This window comes from Cottoperca gobio, unplaced genomic scaffold (genome assembly GCF_900634415.1).
Source record: "Cottoperca gobio unplaced genomic scaffold, fCotGob3.1 fCotGob3_212arrow_ctg1, whole genome shotgun sequence".
Taxonomy (NCBI): domain Eukaryota; kingdom Metazoa; phylum Chordata; class Actinopteri; order Perciformes; family Bovichtidae; genus Cottoperca; species Cottoperca gobio.
In genome coordinates, this window is record NW_021166847.1 from 70689 (window position 1) to 90358 (window position 19670).

Sequence of the window (19670 nt, forward strand, 5' to 3'; positions counted from 1 at the left end):
TTAAACAATAATAATAACAGTATTAATAATAAACATTAATAATAATAAACAATAATAATAATGAGAATAATAATATAAACAATAATAACAACAATATTATTAATCATAAACAATAATAATATAAATAATAATAATAATTATATAAACAATAATAATATAAATAATAATTATAATTATATAAACAATAATAATATAAATAATAATAATATAAATAATAATAATTATATAAACAATAATACTAACAATATTATTAATCCTAAACAATAACAATAATAAACAATAACAATACTATAATACTAATAATAAACAACATCAATAATATAAATTAATAATAATAAACCTTTATTTAAGCAGGGGAGTCCCACTGACATCAGAAAATCTCTTTTCTAAAGCTGCCGTGTCCAAAACAGCAGCAAAGTGTTTCCAATGAAATAAACCTTTAAACCTCGTGAGACAAACTGCTGTGGAGTAATTGTGACAAATTGTGAAGCTCAACCTGTCAGATGAAAATCAGTGACTGGTGTCCTGCAGGAGCTGGTGACCTTCACACACAGCTGTAAGAAGTGTCTGACGACCATTGAGAGGAACCACCAGGCCATCCAAAAGATCATGAGCAGCAGCAGCACCCTGCACCACATGGACATGAGCCTGCTGCAGAAGAGAGTTGCCGACCTGCAGTCCTCCTCACAGGTACACATCCTTCTCACTTCTGCTCTGCTCTGCACATCTGCTTCAGTGTGTAAAGGACGTGTTGTGTTCAGGGCATGATTAAGGAGTCTACCGAGTGGCGTCGGCATGTGGACGCCAACAGCAGCCTGATGAAGAGGTTTGATGAGTCCCGGGTAGAGCTGGAGAAAGTTCTGAAGACGGCACAAAACTGTCTGACAGAACGAGGAAACCCAGAGGAGCTGCTGAAGAAGCACACGGTGAGGAAACAGCGGTTAAAGGGACACTGCAGGGGGACGGGGTCGAATACTAAATACATAGCAGCTGAAACTTCACTTCATTACTCACATCAACACAAGTACTGTTTATATTACAAGTGTTCATGTTTAAATATGTACATGAGGCATTATGTAATGTAACTGTTGTGAGTTTAAATCTACACACACACAGTTACAAACACACACTCTGATGTTCTCATGTTTCCTCTCGTCTCACAGAAGACGAGTTGGAAGATAAATATTGAGCCGTGCATGAAGCATGTTTTTACCTGAAGTGTCTGTACGTAGCTTTACGCAGCTGTACGCAGCTGTACGTAGCTGTACGCAGCTGTACGTAGCTGTACGCAGCTGTACGTAGCTGTACGTAGCTGTACGTAGCTGTACGTAGCTGTACGCAGCTGTACGTAGCTGTACGTAGCTGTACGCAGCTGTACGTAGCTGTACGTAGCTGTACGCAGCAGCTTTACGCAGCAGCTGTACGCAGCAGCTTTACGCAGCAGCTGTACGCAGCAGCAGCAGCTGTACGCAGCAGCTTTACGCAGCAGCTGTACGCAGCAGCAGCAGCTGTACGCAGCAGCTTTACTCAGCAGCTGTACGCAGCAGCAGCAGCTGTACGCAGCAGCTTTACGCAGCAGCTGTACGCAGCAGCTTTACGCAGCAGCTGTACGCAGCAGCAGCAGCTGTACGCAGCAGCTGTACGTAGCTGTACGCAGCTGTACATACTGTGTAATTATGTTATTTAACGGCAGTCAGTCCTGGCACGTCATGGGATCATGTATATAATTAAACTGATAATAAGAAGGATGTGTAAATAAGACATGGCCTGTCCTGTACAAAGTGTGACACATTTCCTGTGCAGGAGTTCTTCGGTCAGTTGGACCAGCGGGTCCTGAACGCGTTCCTCAAAGCTTGTGATGAGCTGACAGACATTCTGCCAGAGCAGGAGCAGCAGGCGCTGCAGGAGACCGTCAGGAAGCTGCACAAACACTGGAAGGTTCGTGGAAGGATTCAGCTCAATGTAGATGACAGAAGTGATGACATGTTTACAATTCAATCCATTTAATTATGTCAATTAGAAAAATTACACAATTACAGTCAAATAAAGTACACAATTGTATAATTTATTTTGCAGCATGTGTAAAAACACCAGTCCTGTGTTACATTAAATATATATATTATGGTATTATATATGTAGTGAGTTTTAAATAATACTTTAAATATATATATTATAGTATTATATATGTAGTGAGTTAAAGGAGGATTCTGCTGCTGAACCAGGAACACTAACGGGAGAAACTCCCATGATGCAACAAACCTCTCTGAATCTCGTTTTCTACAGTAATAGTTGAATTTGTCATCCTGCAGGATATTCAGACGGACGCCCCCTTTCACCTGCTGCACCTGAAGGTGGAGGTGGAGCGGAGCAAGCTGCTGCTGCTGCTGCAGGACTGCCAGGCAGAGGTGACCAGGGAGAACCGGCACCTGGCGAGCATGGGCAGCGAGAGGCTCGTCAAGGAGCACAGGGTGAGCCGAGCAAATACTGTCCTCCAGCTGCAGCGCTCTGACTTCACACACATCAACACTCTTACTGTTTAAAGCACGAGCACACACGCTGCAGTCCACCAAGACGTCTTTAGTCGCTTTCTGAATGCTTTTTACCAACAAAGCTTTGAGCACATCTCTGCAAACACAAGATTTAAAGTGGAGAACCTCAGTTTTACACATCTGTTAAATCAATGGAGAGTTTCTTTAGTCCAGGACAGCCCGAGTTAAATCCACGCTGTTCACATCTAACACAAGTGTGTTTTTGTTCGACTTCAGGCCTTCTTCAGGGAGAAGGGCCCCCAGTCCATCTGTGAGAAGAGGCTGCAGCTGATGGAGGAACTATGCCAGAAGCTCCCTGAGGGCGCCCCCGTCCTGCAGACTCTGGAAACAGCCAGGAAGGACTTCTCTGAGGTCCAGGAGGAAGTCGAGAACACCCATCAGAAGCTGATGCAGCACCAAGATAAATGGAAGGAGTACAACGCAAGGTGCAAACAACTGCTTTCTATTTTATTATATTTATATTGTTCTGGTCTAAGGTGATTGAAGGTGCAGGCCTGCGACACTGAGACATGACGTGAGGTTTCCCTGCTGTGAAACAGGTACGCCGAACTGTCCTGCTGGCTGATCTCTAAAGAAAGTCAGCTGAGGCTGCTGAGGAACCGAGCCAACGACCCCAGGAAGTACGTCCAGGTGAAGACCAGCATCACGGTGAGTGAACACACACGGCTGTAGAAGCACCGCCTGACATTCTGTTTATATTACATTATGACTAATAACACTTTAATAACATGTTGTTATAATGGTGTGAAGAAATTATTTATTACATAATGAAGTGAACATTTATCACATTAGTCTAGTTATCACACTGCATGTGAACATGTTATTACACTGTGCATGTGAACATGTTATCACACTGTGCATGTGAACATGTTATCACACTGTGCATGTGAACATGTTATTACACTGTGCATGTGAACATGTTATCACACTGTGCATGTGAACATGTTATCACACTGTGCATGTGAACATGTTATCACGCTGTGCATGTGAACATGTTATCACACAGTGCATGTGAACATGTTATTACGCTGTGCATGTGAACATGTTATCACGCTGTGCATGTGAACATGTTATCACGCTGTGCATGTGAACATGTTATTACATGTGAACATGTTATTACACTGTGCATGTGAACATGTGCATGTGAACATGTTATTACATGTGAACATGTTATTACACTGTGCATGTGAACATGTTATCACACTGTGCATGTGAACATGTTATCACACTGTGCATGTGAACATGTTATTACTCTGTGCGTGTGAACATGTTATCACACTGTGCATGTGAACATGTTATCACGCTGTGCATGTGAACATGTTATTACATGTGAACATGTTATTACACTGTGCATGTGAACATGTGCATGTGAACATGTTATTACACTGTGCATGTGAACATGTTATCACACTGTGCATGTGAACATGTTATTACATGTGAACATGTTATTACATGTGAACATGTTATTACACTGTGCATGTGAACATGTTATCACACTGTGCATGTGAACATGTTATCACACTGTGCATGTGAACATGTTATTACTCTGTGCATGTGAACATGTTATCACACTGTGCATGTGAACATGTTATCACGCTGTGCATGTGAACAAGTGCATGTGAACATGTTATTACACTGTGCATGTGAACATGTTATCACACTGTGCATGTGAACATGTTATTACATGTGAACATGTTATTACATGTGAACATGTTATTACATGTGAACATGTTATTACACTGAGCATGTGAACATGCTATTACACTGTGCATGTGAACATGTTATCACACTGTGCATGTGAACATGTTATCACACTGTGCATGTGAACATGTTATTACATGTGAACATGTTATTACATGTGAACATGTTATCACGCTGTGCATGTGAACATGTTATTACTCTGTGCATGTGAACATGTTATCACGCTGTGCATGTGAACATGTTATTACTCTGTGCATGTGAACATGTTATCATATGTTGGTGCTGTGTTGTGGTGCAGGAGCTGAGGAGCGAGGCGGAGCTGCAGGAGGGGAGTGTGTTCTGGCTCAGGGCTCGTATGGCTGTTCTCTTTGAGGTGTGTTCGGACAGCGATGCACAGAGACAAGGCAGCGCTCTGAGCAAACTCTCCACCGACTTCAAGGGGCTTCTGGCTTCTCTCTTAGAGGCAAGTGCAGCTGCCTTACATCATATCTCTGAATCTGAAGTGCTTCCACCTTCTACACGAGAATATTACAATAATCTCTCATCAAATGTTGCTTCACATGATCACAGCGCGTTCATTTATACTCCAGGGGAATATGAGACACCACAGCATCGTTTATGTTCTCATAATAATCTCATAAATTACAAATATTATATGATATTATATTATTTAAATAAATATAATATAAAGAAAGGAACTCACATGCTTACATCATACAAATGAAATAAATGAATAAAATAATGATTTGACAGAGATTGTCCCAAGTGATCAGTGACAGGCTTTAAGTTTCCTGTGGTGATTGTGCTGCCATCCTTTTAGTAAGTGATGAGAGGAGCCTGAGGTTTCTCTGAGCGTCCCTGTGCACAGAGGAGCTGCATGTCACACACGTCTCGCTCACAGCAGAGAGGCTGGAGAGACATTCAGATCTCTGGCTCCTCCTCATGTTCGGTTTCCTCCTCCAGGCGGAGAAGATGGTGCTGGCTGTTGGAGACTGTGTGCAGTTCAGGGAAGAAGTGCAAACGACTCTGGATGATCTCGTTCAGGGGCAGAAAGAAGCTCAGGCCGAGGTCACCAGAATCCTGGACTGTCCCACCGTGAGAGAGGCACAGCAGCTGCTCCTCGGTCACCAGGTACCTTCATAAAGTCACTTATTCATTCAATAGATAAAGGAGCATTAGACAGGAATGAGTTCGACTTCTGGGAAGATAAATGTGGAAGAAATGCTCCGACTTCAGGATCTGGAAAGTGAAATGAGCTGCTCAGATATAACAGGAGCTGGAGGAGGCCAGACATCCCGCAGCACGCGTCAGTGTTGGGTTGTTCTTGTCATCTGGGGCTGGAGATCAGCGGGTTCAGAGTTCAGGGCTCCAGGAGCGATGGCCCACTGCAGAGCTTCTCCATATCTTTCTCTCGTGGTCTCCAAGCCTTTCAGTCTCTTTGTCGTCTCCCTCAACAGCCATGTTGGAAACATTTGAATAGTTTTTCCAGATGAAGCTCTATTACTTTAATGTTTATAAACATATATATCATTTGTATTTGTTCATTATGTCATTATCTCGAGATGTCCTGTCATCTCAGGAAACCAGCAGTTCTTATTTATAAAGACGTAAACAACAAACAAAAAGAACTTGTGCTCACACCGTGCAGGACTTTAAGTTCCAGCTCAACTTGTTTGTTGAGGCTGGAACACGTCAGAAGCTTTACTGATTAACTTAACGTTGTTTCCTCCTTCATAGCAACTGTTAAAGCGGCTGAAGATGAAGAGAAAGGACGTGCAGCAGCTGATCACCAGAGGCCAGCAGCTGCAGGCGGAGGAGGGTTTGGGAGAGACTCTGCAGCAAGACCTGCAGAGCTTAGAGAACACACTCAGCAAGATGGAGCAGAGCATGGACTCCCAGGAGCAGAGCCTGGAGGTGTGTGTGTGTGTGTGTGTGATTCTTTAGTTCTCCACACATCAACACGTTTATCACTGTTGAGGTGAAAAGCTAGCGTGAGACTATAAAGGTGATTGGATGTTAATTGATCTCTGCAGGTCACTCTGGCAGCCTGGCAGGAGTTCGACAGCCAGCAGGAGGCCGTGCAGGAGTTTGTTAATAAAGCGCGCTCGTCGATGGAGAGAGACCTGAACTTCAGCAGCCCGGAGAGCCTGGCGGGGGAGCTGGACCAGGCCAGAGTAAGTCTGTCCCTTATTCTCCCCACAGCGGGGGCAACAAGCATAATAGTGCCGGTAGTAACACTAACAGGAAGTACATACTGCACATGAGCAGGGTCAGTCCTGGGGGGTCTGCTGTGTCCTCCTGCACACGTATGAAGAACATGCTCTGTTTCTTCAGGTGCTGCTGAAGCAGAGTGAAGCGGAGGCCTCGCACATGAACACTCTGCTGAGGAGAGCCACAGAGATCCAGCTCGGCCCCGACAACAAGACTCTGCTTTCACAAGCAGCCGGCGCCCTGAGTGAGCAGGTGGGCCGAGTGGAGGCCGGACTCCACGCAGAGTAAGATCTTCTTCTTGTTGCTTTGGCTGTGAAACTACCACATACAACACAATCTAAATAAATAATCCAATTACACAATCTCAAGAAGCAGATGTAGTAACTATTATATATATATATTATATATCTGCTACTCAGTGTCTCACATGATTCTTTATTACTTTAATAACCTTTTATTCCTCTGCACAGAACTACCGTTCCGTTTTCCATTCAGATATATTGTGCATATCTTTTATAGTATTTTTTATTTTATTTGTCTTCCGTTCTATATTTATGTTTCTTGTAAAATAAATTATATCAGTTTTTCATATTTCTTTGTATTTTTCTGCTGATAATAAACTGATAATATCTATATATCTTTATACACTATATTTATATATATATATATATAGTGTATATATTGTACACTGACTATATGGTGCTGCAGTGTTCAGACTCTGCAGGACATGAGGACTCGGTGGGATCAGTTTGTTGTCGGCTTTGAAAGCTTTTCTTTGTGGATCTGTGACAAAGAGAAGCAGCTGGAGGCTCTGAAATGTTCTGCACTGCCTCTGGAGCAACAGATCATCACAGTGAAGGTACAGTATAGTTTATATATATTATAACACATATCAAATATATATTATACATATGACATGTCAGCTGTACAGAGCTGCGTGAGGTCTATTTTATTGGTAATTAAAGTCAATATAAAATAATAATAAGCTTTATTTGTATAGCACCTTTCATACAAGAATTACAGCCCAAAGTGCTTCACAGGAAAAACATAACAATTAGTACAAGATTATACAGAATAAGAGCATTTACAGTACAATAATCACAGTGATGATGTAAATGAGTCTGAAGTACCATTATAAAAATAGCAGATAAAATAGTATAAAATAACATTGGCACACCATTCTTGTAAATGTTTTAAACTATCAGGGCCATATTTTGAAAGCATGAGATCAACAATGGGCCCCTGTGGCCCTTCAACTGGTTTACTCCCTTTGCTACCCATTCCTGTCGTCTTTGTCAAACTCCTAGTTACCTTTACACATTCAATGTTAAACCAGTAATAATTCACCATTAAAAGGCTAAAGTAAAGAGATATAAAATATCACCAGTAAAAGGCTAAAGTAAAGACATATAAAATATCACTATTAAAAGGCTAAAGTAATGAGATATAAAATATCACTATTAAAAGTCTAAAGTAAAGAGATATAAAATATCACCATTAAAAGGCTAAAGTAAAGAGATATAAAATATCACTATTAAAAGTCTAAAGTCAAGAGATATAAAATATCACCATTAACAGGCTAAAGTAAAGAGATATAAAATATCACCATTAAAAGGCTAAAGTAAAAATATATAAAATATCACCATTAAAAGGCTAAAGTAAAGAGATATAAAATATCACCATTAAAAGGCTAAAGTAAAGAGATATAAAATATCACCATTAAAAGGCTAAAGTAAAAATATATAAAATATCACCATTAAAAGGCTAAAGTAAAGAGATATAAAATATCACTATTAAAAGGCTAAAGTCAAGAGATATAAAATATCACCATTAAAAGGCTAAAGTAAAGAGATATAAAATATCACCATTAAAAGGCTAAAGTAAAGAGATATAAAATATCACCATTAAAAGGCTAAAGTAAAGAGATATAAAATATCACCATTAACAGGCTAAAGTAAAGAGATATAAAATATCACCATTAAAAGGCTAAAGTAAAGAGATATAAAATATCACTATTAAAAGGCTAAAGTAAAGAGATATAAAATATCACCATTAACAGGCTAAAGTAAAGAGATATAAAATATCACTATTAAAAAGCTAAAGTAAAGAGATATAAAATATCACCATTAAAAGGCTAAAGTAAAAATATATAAAACATCACCATTAAAAGGCTAAAGTAAAGAGATATAAAATATCACCATTAAAAGGCTAAAGTAAAAATATATAAAATATCACTATTAAAAAGCTAAAGTAAAGAGAAATAAAATATCACCATTAAAAGGCTAAAGTAAAGAGATATAAAATATCACCATTAAAAGGCTAAAGTAAAAATATATAAAATATCACTATTAAAAAGCTAAAGTAAAGAGATATGTCTTCAGTTTACTTTTGAAGATATTGAGCGAGCTTGCCTCCCTAATGTCTGCAGGTAAAGAGTTTCATAGCTTTGGTGCATAATTGCTAAAGGCTGCATCCCAATTTTCTTTTGGATGTTTCTGGGAACATTTAATAAACCAGTAGTGGATGATCGTAATGTTCTTGGGGGCACATAGTTTATTAGAGAGTTGGCAGTGTAACTTGGTGCGGTTCCGTTTAGGGCTTTGTATACAAGGAGGACCTTCTTATCACAGATAAAGACCCCCCGTTACTATTATAGTATTACTGTAAACACATTTAAATACATTAAATGTGACATGAAATATTAAGTGAGAAAATAATAATAATACAATAAACCCAAAAAAAAAAAAACTGGAAAAATAATAATAAATGATTGAAAAACAGACAAAAAAATAACATTTATTAGTTAGAAATAAATAAGTGAACAGCTGATCATAATATTCACTCTTTGAAACATATTTAATATTTGTTTTGCTGGGATTTAAATGTTTTTATTAATGTTCACTGACAATAACGATCCATAAGTGCGTGTGTGTTATTGCGTCCCGTGCAGGCTGTTGGCTCGGAGCTGCAGGAGCGAGCGGAGCTTCCCTGCCGGCTGGAGGTCGACTCTCAGGCACTCGCTCAGTTTGTGTCTTCGGGGGAAGCGGCTCGCATCAAGGCCCGGCTCACGCAGATCGGCCGGTACTGGGAGGAGCTGAAGGAGAGCGTGCAGCAGCTGGACCGGCAGCTGGAGGAAAGCTCCTCCCACCAGAAGAAGTTCCACACCAGCCTGGACGAGGTAAACGGGCTCCTTGAGACTTAAGATATCCTGAATAACGTTGACGTGGACACTCAGCTCATCTCGACTCTCTTCCAGGTGCGAGCGTCTCTCAGTGAGCTGCACACTAAACTGGAGCATCCCATCAAATCCTGCACCTCCTCCTCCGACACCTACGGAGCTCTGCAGATGCACATGGTGGGTTTCACTTTGACACTCGGGGATGCTTCACTGGGTAACACTCCTCTGTCCTGGTGCATGCTGATAACAACACACACACCTGGACCACATACAGCAGGTTGTCTGCTTATAAATAACCACATGACATTTAAATACTTGACAAATCAAATGTGTCCTTTTATTCAGTTAAGAAGTTCAGTGCAGAGTGAAAAGTTTCAAGTGGAATTATAGAGAAATAAACAAATATCTCCAGCTGTAGAGCAACAACACGCACGCATGTTATGTAATTATATATCTCCATGTTCGAGGAAACATGTACTGTGCTCCTGTAACTTACAAAGTGTGTGTGTGTGTGTGTGTGTGTGTGTGTGTGTGTGTGTGTGTGTGTGTGTGTGTGTTGCAGGATGTGTGTCAGCATCAGGAGAAGCTGAAGGGATCCCTGCTGTCTCTGTCGGCTGCAGCCAGGAGACTGAGCGACAGAGCGGCGGCGGAGAGGACGGTGACGGAGCTGCACACCAGATACGAGCTGAACCTGCAGGAAGCGAAGGACAAACAGAGCACGCTGGAGAACCTGCTCTCTGTCTGGCAGAAGTAAGGAAGTAAAACAGATACATCACTGTCGTCTGCAGTTGATGTAAACTAATGAGTCTAAATGTGTGTTGACGTGTTTCAGGTTCGAGAAACAGCGTTCGAACTTTGTTTCCTGTTTGGAGAGAAGTGAATCTGCGTCCAAACCAGAGACTCAGTTTCTGTCAGCTGATAAAACGAAGCTGCGCACGGAGATCCAAGATCTGCAGGTGCAGTACACACACACAGTTCTGCAGAGCACAGAGAAGCCTCACAGTCACCTGCAAACATCAATTCAAACAACACTTTAGTTGTGCATAAAGTTTCCTTCTTGTTTCCTGAGCCTGCATCAGATTATTGTTTCCATATATGACGACATGAAAAGAGTTTTGCCTCCAGAACATAATAAATAAATAACACACACACACACACACACGTTGTTTTAAGAAGTGTGTCTCCCTGCAGGCGCTGCACTGTGAGGTCCAGTCCCTGCAGCCGGCTCACGCTGACTTGCTGTGTTTGGGGATGTCTTTGTGTCCGACCGCCTCGGAGGACAGAGAGCGGCGGCTGAAGGACGAGCTGGACGCTCTGCACGGGAGGTTACATGTTCAGAACCAGGTCCTCCCTCAAAGGTAACGTCGGGTAACACAACATCTGATACACAGGGACGTTTATCTTCAAATACAAACCAGACTTTTAAAGTTTGATTCATCAAGTCGTCAGGAGCAGAACATTTATCTCAGGTGGAGATATTTAAAATATAAAGTATACCTCCTCAATAACACAGATGTGTTCTTATATTCTTTATATTCTTTATATTCTTTATATTCTTTATTTCTTTATATTCTTTATTTTCTTTATATTCTTTATATTCTTTATATTCTTTATATTCTTTATTTTCTTTATTTTCTTTATATTCTTTATTTTCTTTATATTCTTTATTTTCTTTATATTCTTTATATTCTTTATATTCTTTATTTTCTTTATATTCTTTATTATCTTTATTTTCTTTATTTTCTTTATATTCTTTATTTTCTTTATTATCTTTATTTTCTTTATATTCTTTATTTTCTTTATATTCTTTATTTCTTTATTTTCTTTATTTTCTTTATTTTCTTTATATTCTTTATTTTCTTTATTTTCTTTATATTCTTTATTTTCTTATATTCTTTATTTTCTTTATTATCTTTATTTTTTATCTTATTTCTTTATATTCTTTATTTTCTTTATTTTCTTTATTTTCTTTATTTTCTTTATATTCTTTATTTTCTTTATTTTCTTTATTTTCTTTATATTCTTTATTTTCTTTATATTCTTTATTATCTTTATTTTCTTTATATTCTTTATTTTCTTTATTATCTTTATTTTCTTTATATTCTTTATTTTCTTTATTTTCTTTATTTTCTTTATTTTCTTTATATTCTTTATATTCTTTATTTTATTTATTTTATTTATATTCTTTATTTTATTTTAATTTTTTTCTTTATATATTTTACAACTTTTCTTCTAATATTTGTTTTAGTTTTTTAGTTGTATTTTATTTTATTTTGGTTATTTCTAACTAATAAATCTCAAATCTCAAAATAAACAATAAGTCTTTTGAAGAAGTGACATTTATTTCATTAATATTAAGTTTATTACACTTTCATAGTTTAATAAGTAATGTTTTCAGTAAAGAGGAAGAAACTAAATAAGATTTGTGTTTATACCTCAGTTTTATATTTGTCACATTTAATATGAATAATTGGCAACATTATTTAAACATATTTATGCCTCAGATCTGGATGTTGGAGGTGTTGCATGTTGAATCAGCTAAACGTCGTGTGACAGTGAGTTGAGCTTGTGCGTCCTGATTGGTCCCTGCGCTGCTGTCTTGTCCCCAGAGTGCGGGACCTTCAGAACCACCTCTCGCTGGTGGAGCAGTTGGACCAGGCGCTGCTCAGATTCTCCTCGTGGAGCGAGACGCTGCTCTCAAACCTGCACTCAGCTCCTCAGGTCAACATCAGCGACCTGCAGCCCGCCGCCTCCCAAGTTAAGGTCAGAACACAGACGCTCATCAGCATGTTTCAGAACGCACGCTCAGCGGAGACGCCAATCATCTTGAAATACCGTTGTTCCTCCTGCAGGTCATCGTCGATTCACTACCTTCTACAGGAAACACCTTTAAACACAGTTCAAGATTTATTTTATTTATTTAATCTTACTTTACACTAATTGAAAAAGTTTATCAGAACAGATTGAAGCACATGACCTTCCTCATCATGTCACATGCAGCTCTCTTCTTCTGCAGCACATTAAAGCCTCCATCACCAGCTGATAGAAGCAGGAAGCGTCTTACAGTGACTTCTTCTTCTCTCTCATGACCCAGGAGAGCCAGGCGGCCTTGCAGAAGCAGAGCAGCGTGAGACAGAGCCTGGAGCAGCAGACGGAGAAGCTGTGTCACTTCTGTGAGGCCAGCGACGCACAGCTGCTGCGCAGCCGAGCCGACGGCTGTCTGCAGCCGTACCTGGAGGCCCGGCACCTCTGCGAGCTGCAGTTAGAGTGCCTCCAGAGGCTCCAGGCTTTCCTGCAGACCCACGGCGTGGCTGCAGGAGTCCTGCGGGGTCTGAAGCAGACTGTGGAGAGCGCTGGGAGCTGGGACCGGGGCAGAGTGGAGGAGCTGCAGCAGGAGCTGGCCACCATCGTGCCAGACATCAGCCAGCTCGAGACTCTGGCCGTCAACCTGGACAGCAGCCTCTGCAAAAGCCACCTCCACATCGGTGCCGACGAGGGTCCTCGTAAGTCGTGCCGCACGCTGGCCGACTCGCTCAGCGCCGAGCTGGACGCCGTGAGGAACCTGCTCGGTACCAAGCAGAGTGAGGCGGAAGCTCTGGGCTCTCTGTGGACTTCCTTCAGACAGCGCAAAGAGCAGCTGCTCAAAGCTGTGGAGGACATAGAAGAGAAGGGAGACCAGCAGAGCTTCAGGGAGCCCAGCCTGCACGCACTGCAGCAGAGGTAATGCAGCTTCTCTCATCTACACTCAGGGTTTAGGGTCCAAGGTCTGCTCATCATAGTGCCTCAGAGTCCTGAAGTCTTTAAACGTCTTGTGGTGTCAGTGCAGGGTTCACACACCATGAAACACAGAAAACACAAGAATTTCTGTTCTTGCACAAAATATATGAATTCAAGCACTTTCAATGACCCATGTCTGTTTTTAAAAACTTTAAAGACCATCCTTTTTCCATCAAATCCACAAACTCAAGGATTTCAAGGACCCAAAGACCTTCACTTTAATGTAAAACAGAGAAAATACTTTTCTGCAGGAAAAAGTATTTTAACGATGAATTCTTTCTCAACATATGGATGAATAATAAAGAATATAATCTGCACTGTATCACAGTACAGAACATCTGTGGATGTGTTATGTGAGGTCCATGCTGCAGGTACAGTAAGTTGTGCTCACATGTTGTCAGGCTGCGGTTCTTCAACCAGCTGGAGGACGAGCTGCAGTCCCACCAGCACGAGGAGCAGTGGCTCAGGGACAAAGGCAGCCAGCTGGCCCACAGAGACGCAGAGCTGGCCGGGGAGGTGCTGAGAGAAATCAGCCTGCTGGAGGCCACATGGGAGGACACCAAGAGGCTGATCACAGACAGGTACTGAGGGAGGTTCCAGGTCGCTCACCTGTCAGAGCGTCCTCGTGGGGGGGGGCTTTGCTGCATGTCCCCCCTCCTCCCCCCTCCTCATACAACTGTGCTGTCATTAAAGGCACAAGAAGCCTTTAATCTTAAATGTATTGAACAGGTGAAGTCAGTGTTTGTTGTTGTAATACTCGTTCTGGCCACAAGAGGCTAAAGATCCTCCTGACAAATATAACGTTAGATCACTTACCCCCCCCAGCTTCACAGATGAAATGTTGTTTTTAGACTTTGGTGGTCAAAAGTCAAAGGTCACTGTGAACACTAATAACACTTAATAATAACCCTAACCCATCACATCAGACTCTCACCCCCCCCCCCCCTTCTTTGACAGACAGGAGCAGTGCAACGTCCTCGTGGAGCTCATGAGAGAATACCAAACCCTGAAATCCTCCATCAGCAGCGTCACGGAGAGCTGCGTCCCGCTGCTGGACATCAGCTCGGTGCTGAAGGACCACGAGGAAACCAGGAGGTCGCTCACCAAGGTCAGGGGGAAACTCTTCTTCTGTCTTTTCAGTGCCTCATCTCACTTTGTCGTACCTGTGACGCTCTTCAGAATGGATAAACGGGTTTCTGTGTGTCTGCAGCACGAGGCGGTGAAGGTGGAGATGGCCAGCAGGCAGCACGAGCTGGACCGCTTCTCCAGCAAAGGGAAACAGCTGGTGACTGAGCTGAAGAAGATCCCCGAGTGTCAGGCTCAGCTGCTGCAGGAGGACACGGACACGCTGGTGGACCAGTGGCTGGATGTGAGTCAGCAGGATGGGTTGATCCAACACTACAGACTGTATACAGTGTATATATATATATATATATATATATATATATATATATATATATATATATATATATATATATATATATATACACTGTATATATATATATATATACACTGTATAGAATATATGATAATACACTGTATATATATATATATATATACACTGTATATATTATAGATAGTATATATTATATATATATATAATATATAATATACACTGGATAGTATATATATATATATATACACTGTATATATAATATATAATATAATAATATATACACTGTATATATATATATACTATAACACGTTATATTATATATATATACTACACCTATATATAAATATATATATATAGTGTGTATATATATAATATAAATATATATATAATATATACACTGTATATAATATATATATACCACTGTATATATATATATTATATATCTATATATATATAATATATACACACATATATCATATATATTATATTATATATATATATATACAACACCTTTTCTATTTCTCCTATATCTTTCGTGTGTATACTCTTATCTCTCCTCTATCTATCTCTATCTCTTCTCTACCTCTCGTGTGTTCCTCTCTCTCTCTCTCTCTCTCTCTCTCTCTCTCTCTCTCTCTCTCTCCTCTCTCCTCTCTCTCTCTCTCTGCTCTCTCTCCCGTCATCTTCTCCCGTGCGTCCCCCCTTTCGCTTTTGCAAAGATTCTGTTACTCTCCATTTTCAGGGGCTACATTCTCCTACTGCACACTTGATATAACTTAAAGTAGTCAGTGTGCTGCTTGAATAACAGTATAGATTTTATTGTCCTTTGAAATTCCTCAGTAACAAAGCTGTTATGTCTACACAGCTGGCACAAAAGTGAGTACACCCCATAGTGAACATGTCTAAATTGTGCCCAAAGTGTCAATATTTGTGTGACCACCATTGTTATCTAGCACTGCTTTAACCCTCCTGGGCATGGCAATTCACCAGAGCTGCACAGGTTGTCTTCTGGAATCTTCTTCCACTCCTCCACGACGACATCACGAGCGCACGGAATGTTGGACACCTTGCACTCCTCCACCTTCCTCTTGAGGATGCCCCACATGTGCTCAATTGGGTTTAGGTCTGGAGACATACTTGGCCAGTCCATCACCTTAACCTTCAGCTTCTTCAGCAAGGCCGTTGTTATCTTGGAGGTGTGTTTAGGGTCATTATCATGTTGGAAAACTGCCCTACGGCCCAGTTTCCGAAGAGAGGGGATCATGCTCTGCTGCAGGATGTCACAGTATATATTGGAATTCATGTGTCCCTCAATGAAATGCAGCTCCCCAGTGCCGGCAGCACTCATGCTCACAATCTAAAGGGTGTACTCACTTTTGAGATATACTGTATATATATATATATATATATATATATAACATTTCATATATGTGACCTCCTGCTCCTCTCAGGCGTCGGAGAAGACGGACGATAACATCTGTCGGCTGAACCACAGTCTGTCTCTGTGGGAGGAAGTGCGTCGGATCAGCGAGGACACCGAGAGCTGGACGAGCAGCTGCGTGACGGAGCTGAACGAGAGTCTGAACAACCTCAACGACAGCCACAAGGTGTCTGTGAGGCTTAACGCGCTACAGGTACGCTTCTGATGTCATCGTCACACTGTTTCACCTCCTTCCTATTATTATTATTATTATTATTATTATTATTATTATTATTATTATTATTATTATTATTATTATTATTATTATTATTATTATTATTATTATTATTATTATTATCATCATTATTGTGATTCTAATTATTATTGTTAATATAATTAGAATAATTATTAATATTATTATTAAACATGATGTATGTACGATGTACATAACAGGATGTTTTTATTAAAAAGATTGTTTATATTGATATAATATAATGTGAAGGATTAGTATAATATAGTAATATAATAATATAATAATATAATAATATAGTAATATAATAATATAGTAATATAATAATATAGTAATATAATAATATAGTAATATAATAATAACATAATAATCATATAGTAATATAATAATATAGTAATATAATAATAAAATAATATAGCAATATAATAATATAGTAATATAGTAATATAATAATAAAATAATATTGCAATACAATATAATAATAATCTCTAAGCTCTCTGTTTCTCTTCGGCGCCCCCTGTGGCGTTAGTTACAGGAAGGTTTTTTATTGACTGTTTTTCTTCTTCTGAACGTCAAAGTTTCCTTTTCTTTGGGTTAGTTTCTGAATGGACTGTAGCAGGAACCAGGACTATCACTTCTGCAATACTTCACTATCACTTTGTGAATTATTAGTATGAGTAGTGCAAAGACTAACGTCACAAGTTCTTGCTGTAATAAATGATCTTTACTCATCTGATGCATCCTCAGCTGGAAATGGTTGAGAAGGAGCAGAACCTGGAAACTCTGCAGAACAAAGTGTCAGAGCTGAAGAAGTGCAGTGAGAGTCCGGAGACCCCCGCTAAATTACAGGTATGAAGATGATTATAATAATAATCATGTTTTGTTATACTATATCCAGATATTAACCCTGCTCTCCGCATGCATCGTGTCTGCTTGCACCTGCACCAGGTGCTGGAGAATGAGCTTCGTAAGAAGATCAGCAGTGCTCAGAAGCTGCATGAGCAGGCCATAGCAAACCTGCTGGACTTCACGTCCCAGAGGAAGCAGCTGGAGGACTACATCTCCCAGATGTCTGCGTGGCTGAGAAGCATCGAGGAGTCTCTTGTTTCTTCTCCCAGCGGCTCTGATCCTGAGGACATCTGCAGAGTGAAGGTGCGTCCTGAATAACATCCTTGGTTCCTCACGGAGAACATGAGGAGGCTCACAAACTAAACTACATTGTTACGTGTTTAAAGGACCTTCAGAAGGATCTGCAGAACCAGCAGGGCAGCATCGACTCCACCAGGGAGAGCCTCAACACGCTGTGCAGGAAGTATCCGTCTGAGGAGCTGGCTGCTCTGGGCTCAGCGCTCACAGACCTCATCAAGACGTACGAGTGTGTGAACCAGCTCTCTGCCAGGACGCTGGCGTCTCTGCAGAACGGCCTTCAGCAGCAGTTCACTGGTGAGGAGGATCATCTGGACTCTGTAATCATAAGGTTCCTACTTCCTGTTCCTGTGACCAGAGACTTGCTCAAGCTTCCTCTGAGTTCCTGCTTTTGCACGAGAAGGTTGTTCGACGTTCTCGGTGTCATCGTGACGGACAGGGAAAATACCCGTCATCTCTATTTAAATGTGATGATAATTAAACAGATTAATTCGATTTTAATAATTAATGTACAGAACAAGTGTAAAGAGGGTTAGATTAGGAATTTATGAAGGACCAAGAAACTCTGTGAAGGTCAGAACGCTGCATCACCTCCACCTGCAGGAAGTCCTGCAGCATGCGCTCCTATATAATGTATATATGTAATATATATATATATATATATACATTTATATATATATCTATATTATACATTATATATATATATATATAACTCTATATATATATAATTAATATATATATGTATATAAGTATATATACATTATATATATATATACGTTATATAATGTATATCTATATATATAATGTGTATAATATATATAATGTATATAATATACTATAAATGTATATATATATATATATATAATGTATATATTTATATATATATATATATAATGTAATATAGATATATTATACATTATATATATATATATATAATGGTGTAATATATATACACATTTATATATATACATTACATATATAATGTATATATGTAATATATATATATACATTATATATATATATACATTATATTATATATATATATAATGTATATATATATATAATGTATATATATATATATATATATATACATTATATATATATATATACATTATATATATATATATACATTATATTTAATGTCTCCCCCGCTTAGATCTGGTGCAGGACTTCCATCGCTGGCTCTCAGAGCAGAGGGAGATCGTGAAGGAATGCTCCGACAGATCTGGAGACACTCAGATTGTGGAACGCAAACTACAGAAACTGAAGGTAACTTTGTGTTAATCTACAACAACAACAATATCCAAATCATTCCTTGTATCTTCTATTTTATACTTTGCTTTCCTTTATAAAATGTGCTCTATGTTTATGTTATGCACCAAAACACCAAAAACTAATTCATAAAGCGTCTCCGATGGTGGAGTTAGAAATGCAAAGTGATCTTTCTCTCGTCCGTCAGGGCGCCATGGACCGTGTGGAGGAGGGGGGAGGTGCGTCTCACTCAGGTCTGTGAGGAAGGGGAGAAGCTCCTGCTCCATCTTCCCAAAGCCAGCGCGGGGCAGGTCCAGCAGCACCTGTCCTCCATCCAGCAGGACTGGGACAGCTTTGTGGAGCAGTGCAGGCAGAACCAGCAGATCCTGGAGGACAGTGCGTCGCTCATGAGGGGGTAAGAGACGCACGCGGAGCGCTGCCATAGAGCACTTCGTAGGACAAACCGTTCTGAGCGCTGCATCTCAAACTCTGTGCAGGTTCGAGGGTCGCCTGAAGAAGCTCCGCTGGTGGTTGGAGCACATGGAGAAGAGGATGAGCTCAGACCTGCTGGAGGCGAAGCAGCAGCACGGCCCGAGAAGGCTGCGCTGGAGCAAGTGGAAGAGTATCAGCAGGAAGTACTCAAAGAAAGGTTGCCTACAGACTGTATACAGTGTATATATATATATATATATATATATATATATATATATTATATAATATATATATATATATATATATACACTGTATATATATATATATATATACACTGTATATATATATACACTGTATAT

At 39.8% G+C, this 19670-nt stretch overlaps 1 protein-coding gene across 1 annotated transcript in view; it reads left to right on the top strand.

Moving 5' to 3' along the window:
• syne1b (spectrin repeat containing, nuclear envelope 1b) overlaps nucleotides 1-19670 on the top strand; it is a 124453-nt gene that overhangs the window by 18160 nt on the left and 86623 nt on the right. The window contains exons 22-50 of the mRNA XM_029426616.1: nucleotides 532-690; nucleotides 762-926; nucleotides 1804-1938; nucleotides 2310-2468; nucleotides 2766-2974; nucleotides 3089-3197; nucleotides 4549-4713; nucleotides 5214-5381; nucleotides 5988-6164; nucleotides 6284-6424; nucleotides 6585-6745; nucleotides 9384-9639; nucleotides 9718-9816; nucleotides 10202-10389; nucleotides 10472-10595; nucleotides 10831-10997; nucleotides 12249-12402; nucleotides 12734-13359; nucleotides 13818-13997; nucleotides 14374-14524; nucleotides 14627-14785; nucleotides 16264-16446; nucleotides 17230-17331; nucleotides 17431-17634; nucleotides 17718-17925; nucleotides 18785-18897; nucleotides 19088-19118; nucleotides 19177-19294; nucleotides 19377-19542. Coding sequence (XP_029282476.1) covers nucleotides 532-690; nucleotides 762-926; nucleotides 1804-1938; nucleotides 2310-2468; nucleotides 2766-2974; nucleotides 3089-3197; nucleotides 4549-4713; nucleotides 5214-5381; nucleotides 5988-6164; nucleotides 6284-6424; nucleotides 6585-6745; nucleotides 9384-9639; nucleotides 9718-9816; nucleotides 10202-10389; nucleotides 10472-10595; nucleotides 10831-10997; nucleotides 12249-12402; nucleotides 12734-13359; nucleotides 13818-13997; nucleotides 14374-14524; nucleotides 14627-14785; nucleotides 16264-16446; nucleotides 17230-17331; nucleotides 17431-17634; nucleotides 17718-17925; nucleotides 18785-18897; nucleotides 19088-19118; nucleotides 19177-19294; nucleotides 19377-19542 — 4977 coding nt within the window. The remainder of the gene's footprint in view (nucleotides 1-531; nucleotides 691-761; nucleotides 927-1803; nucleotides 1939-2309; nucleotides 2469-2765; nucleotides 2975-3088; nucleotides 3198-4548; nucleotides 4714-5213; nucleotides 5382-5987; nucleotides 6165-6283; nucleotides 6425-6584; nucleotides 6746-9383; nucleotides 9640-9717; nucleotides 9817-10201; nucleotides 10390-10471; nucleotides 10596-10830; nucleotides 10998-12248; nucleotides 12403-12733; nucleotides 13360-13817; nucleotides 13998-14373; nucleotides 14525-14626; nucleotides 14786-16263; nucleotides 16447-17229; nucleotides 17332-17430; nucleotides 17635-17717; nucleotides 17926-18784; nucleotides 18898-19087; nucleotides 19119-19176; nucleotides 19295-19376; nucleotides 19543-19670) is intronic.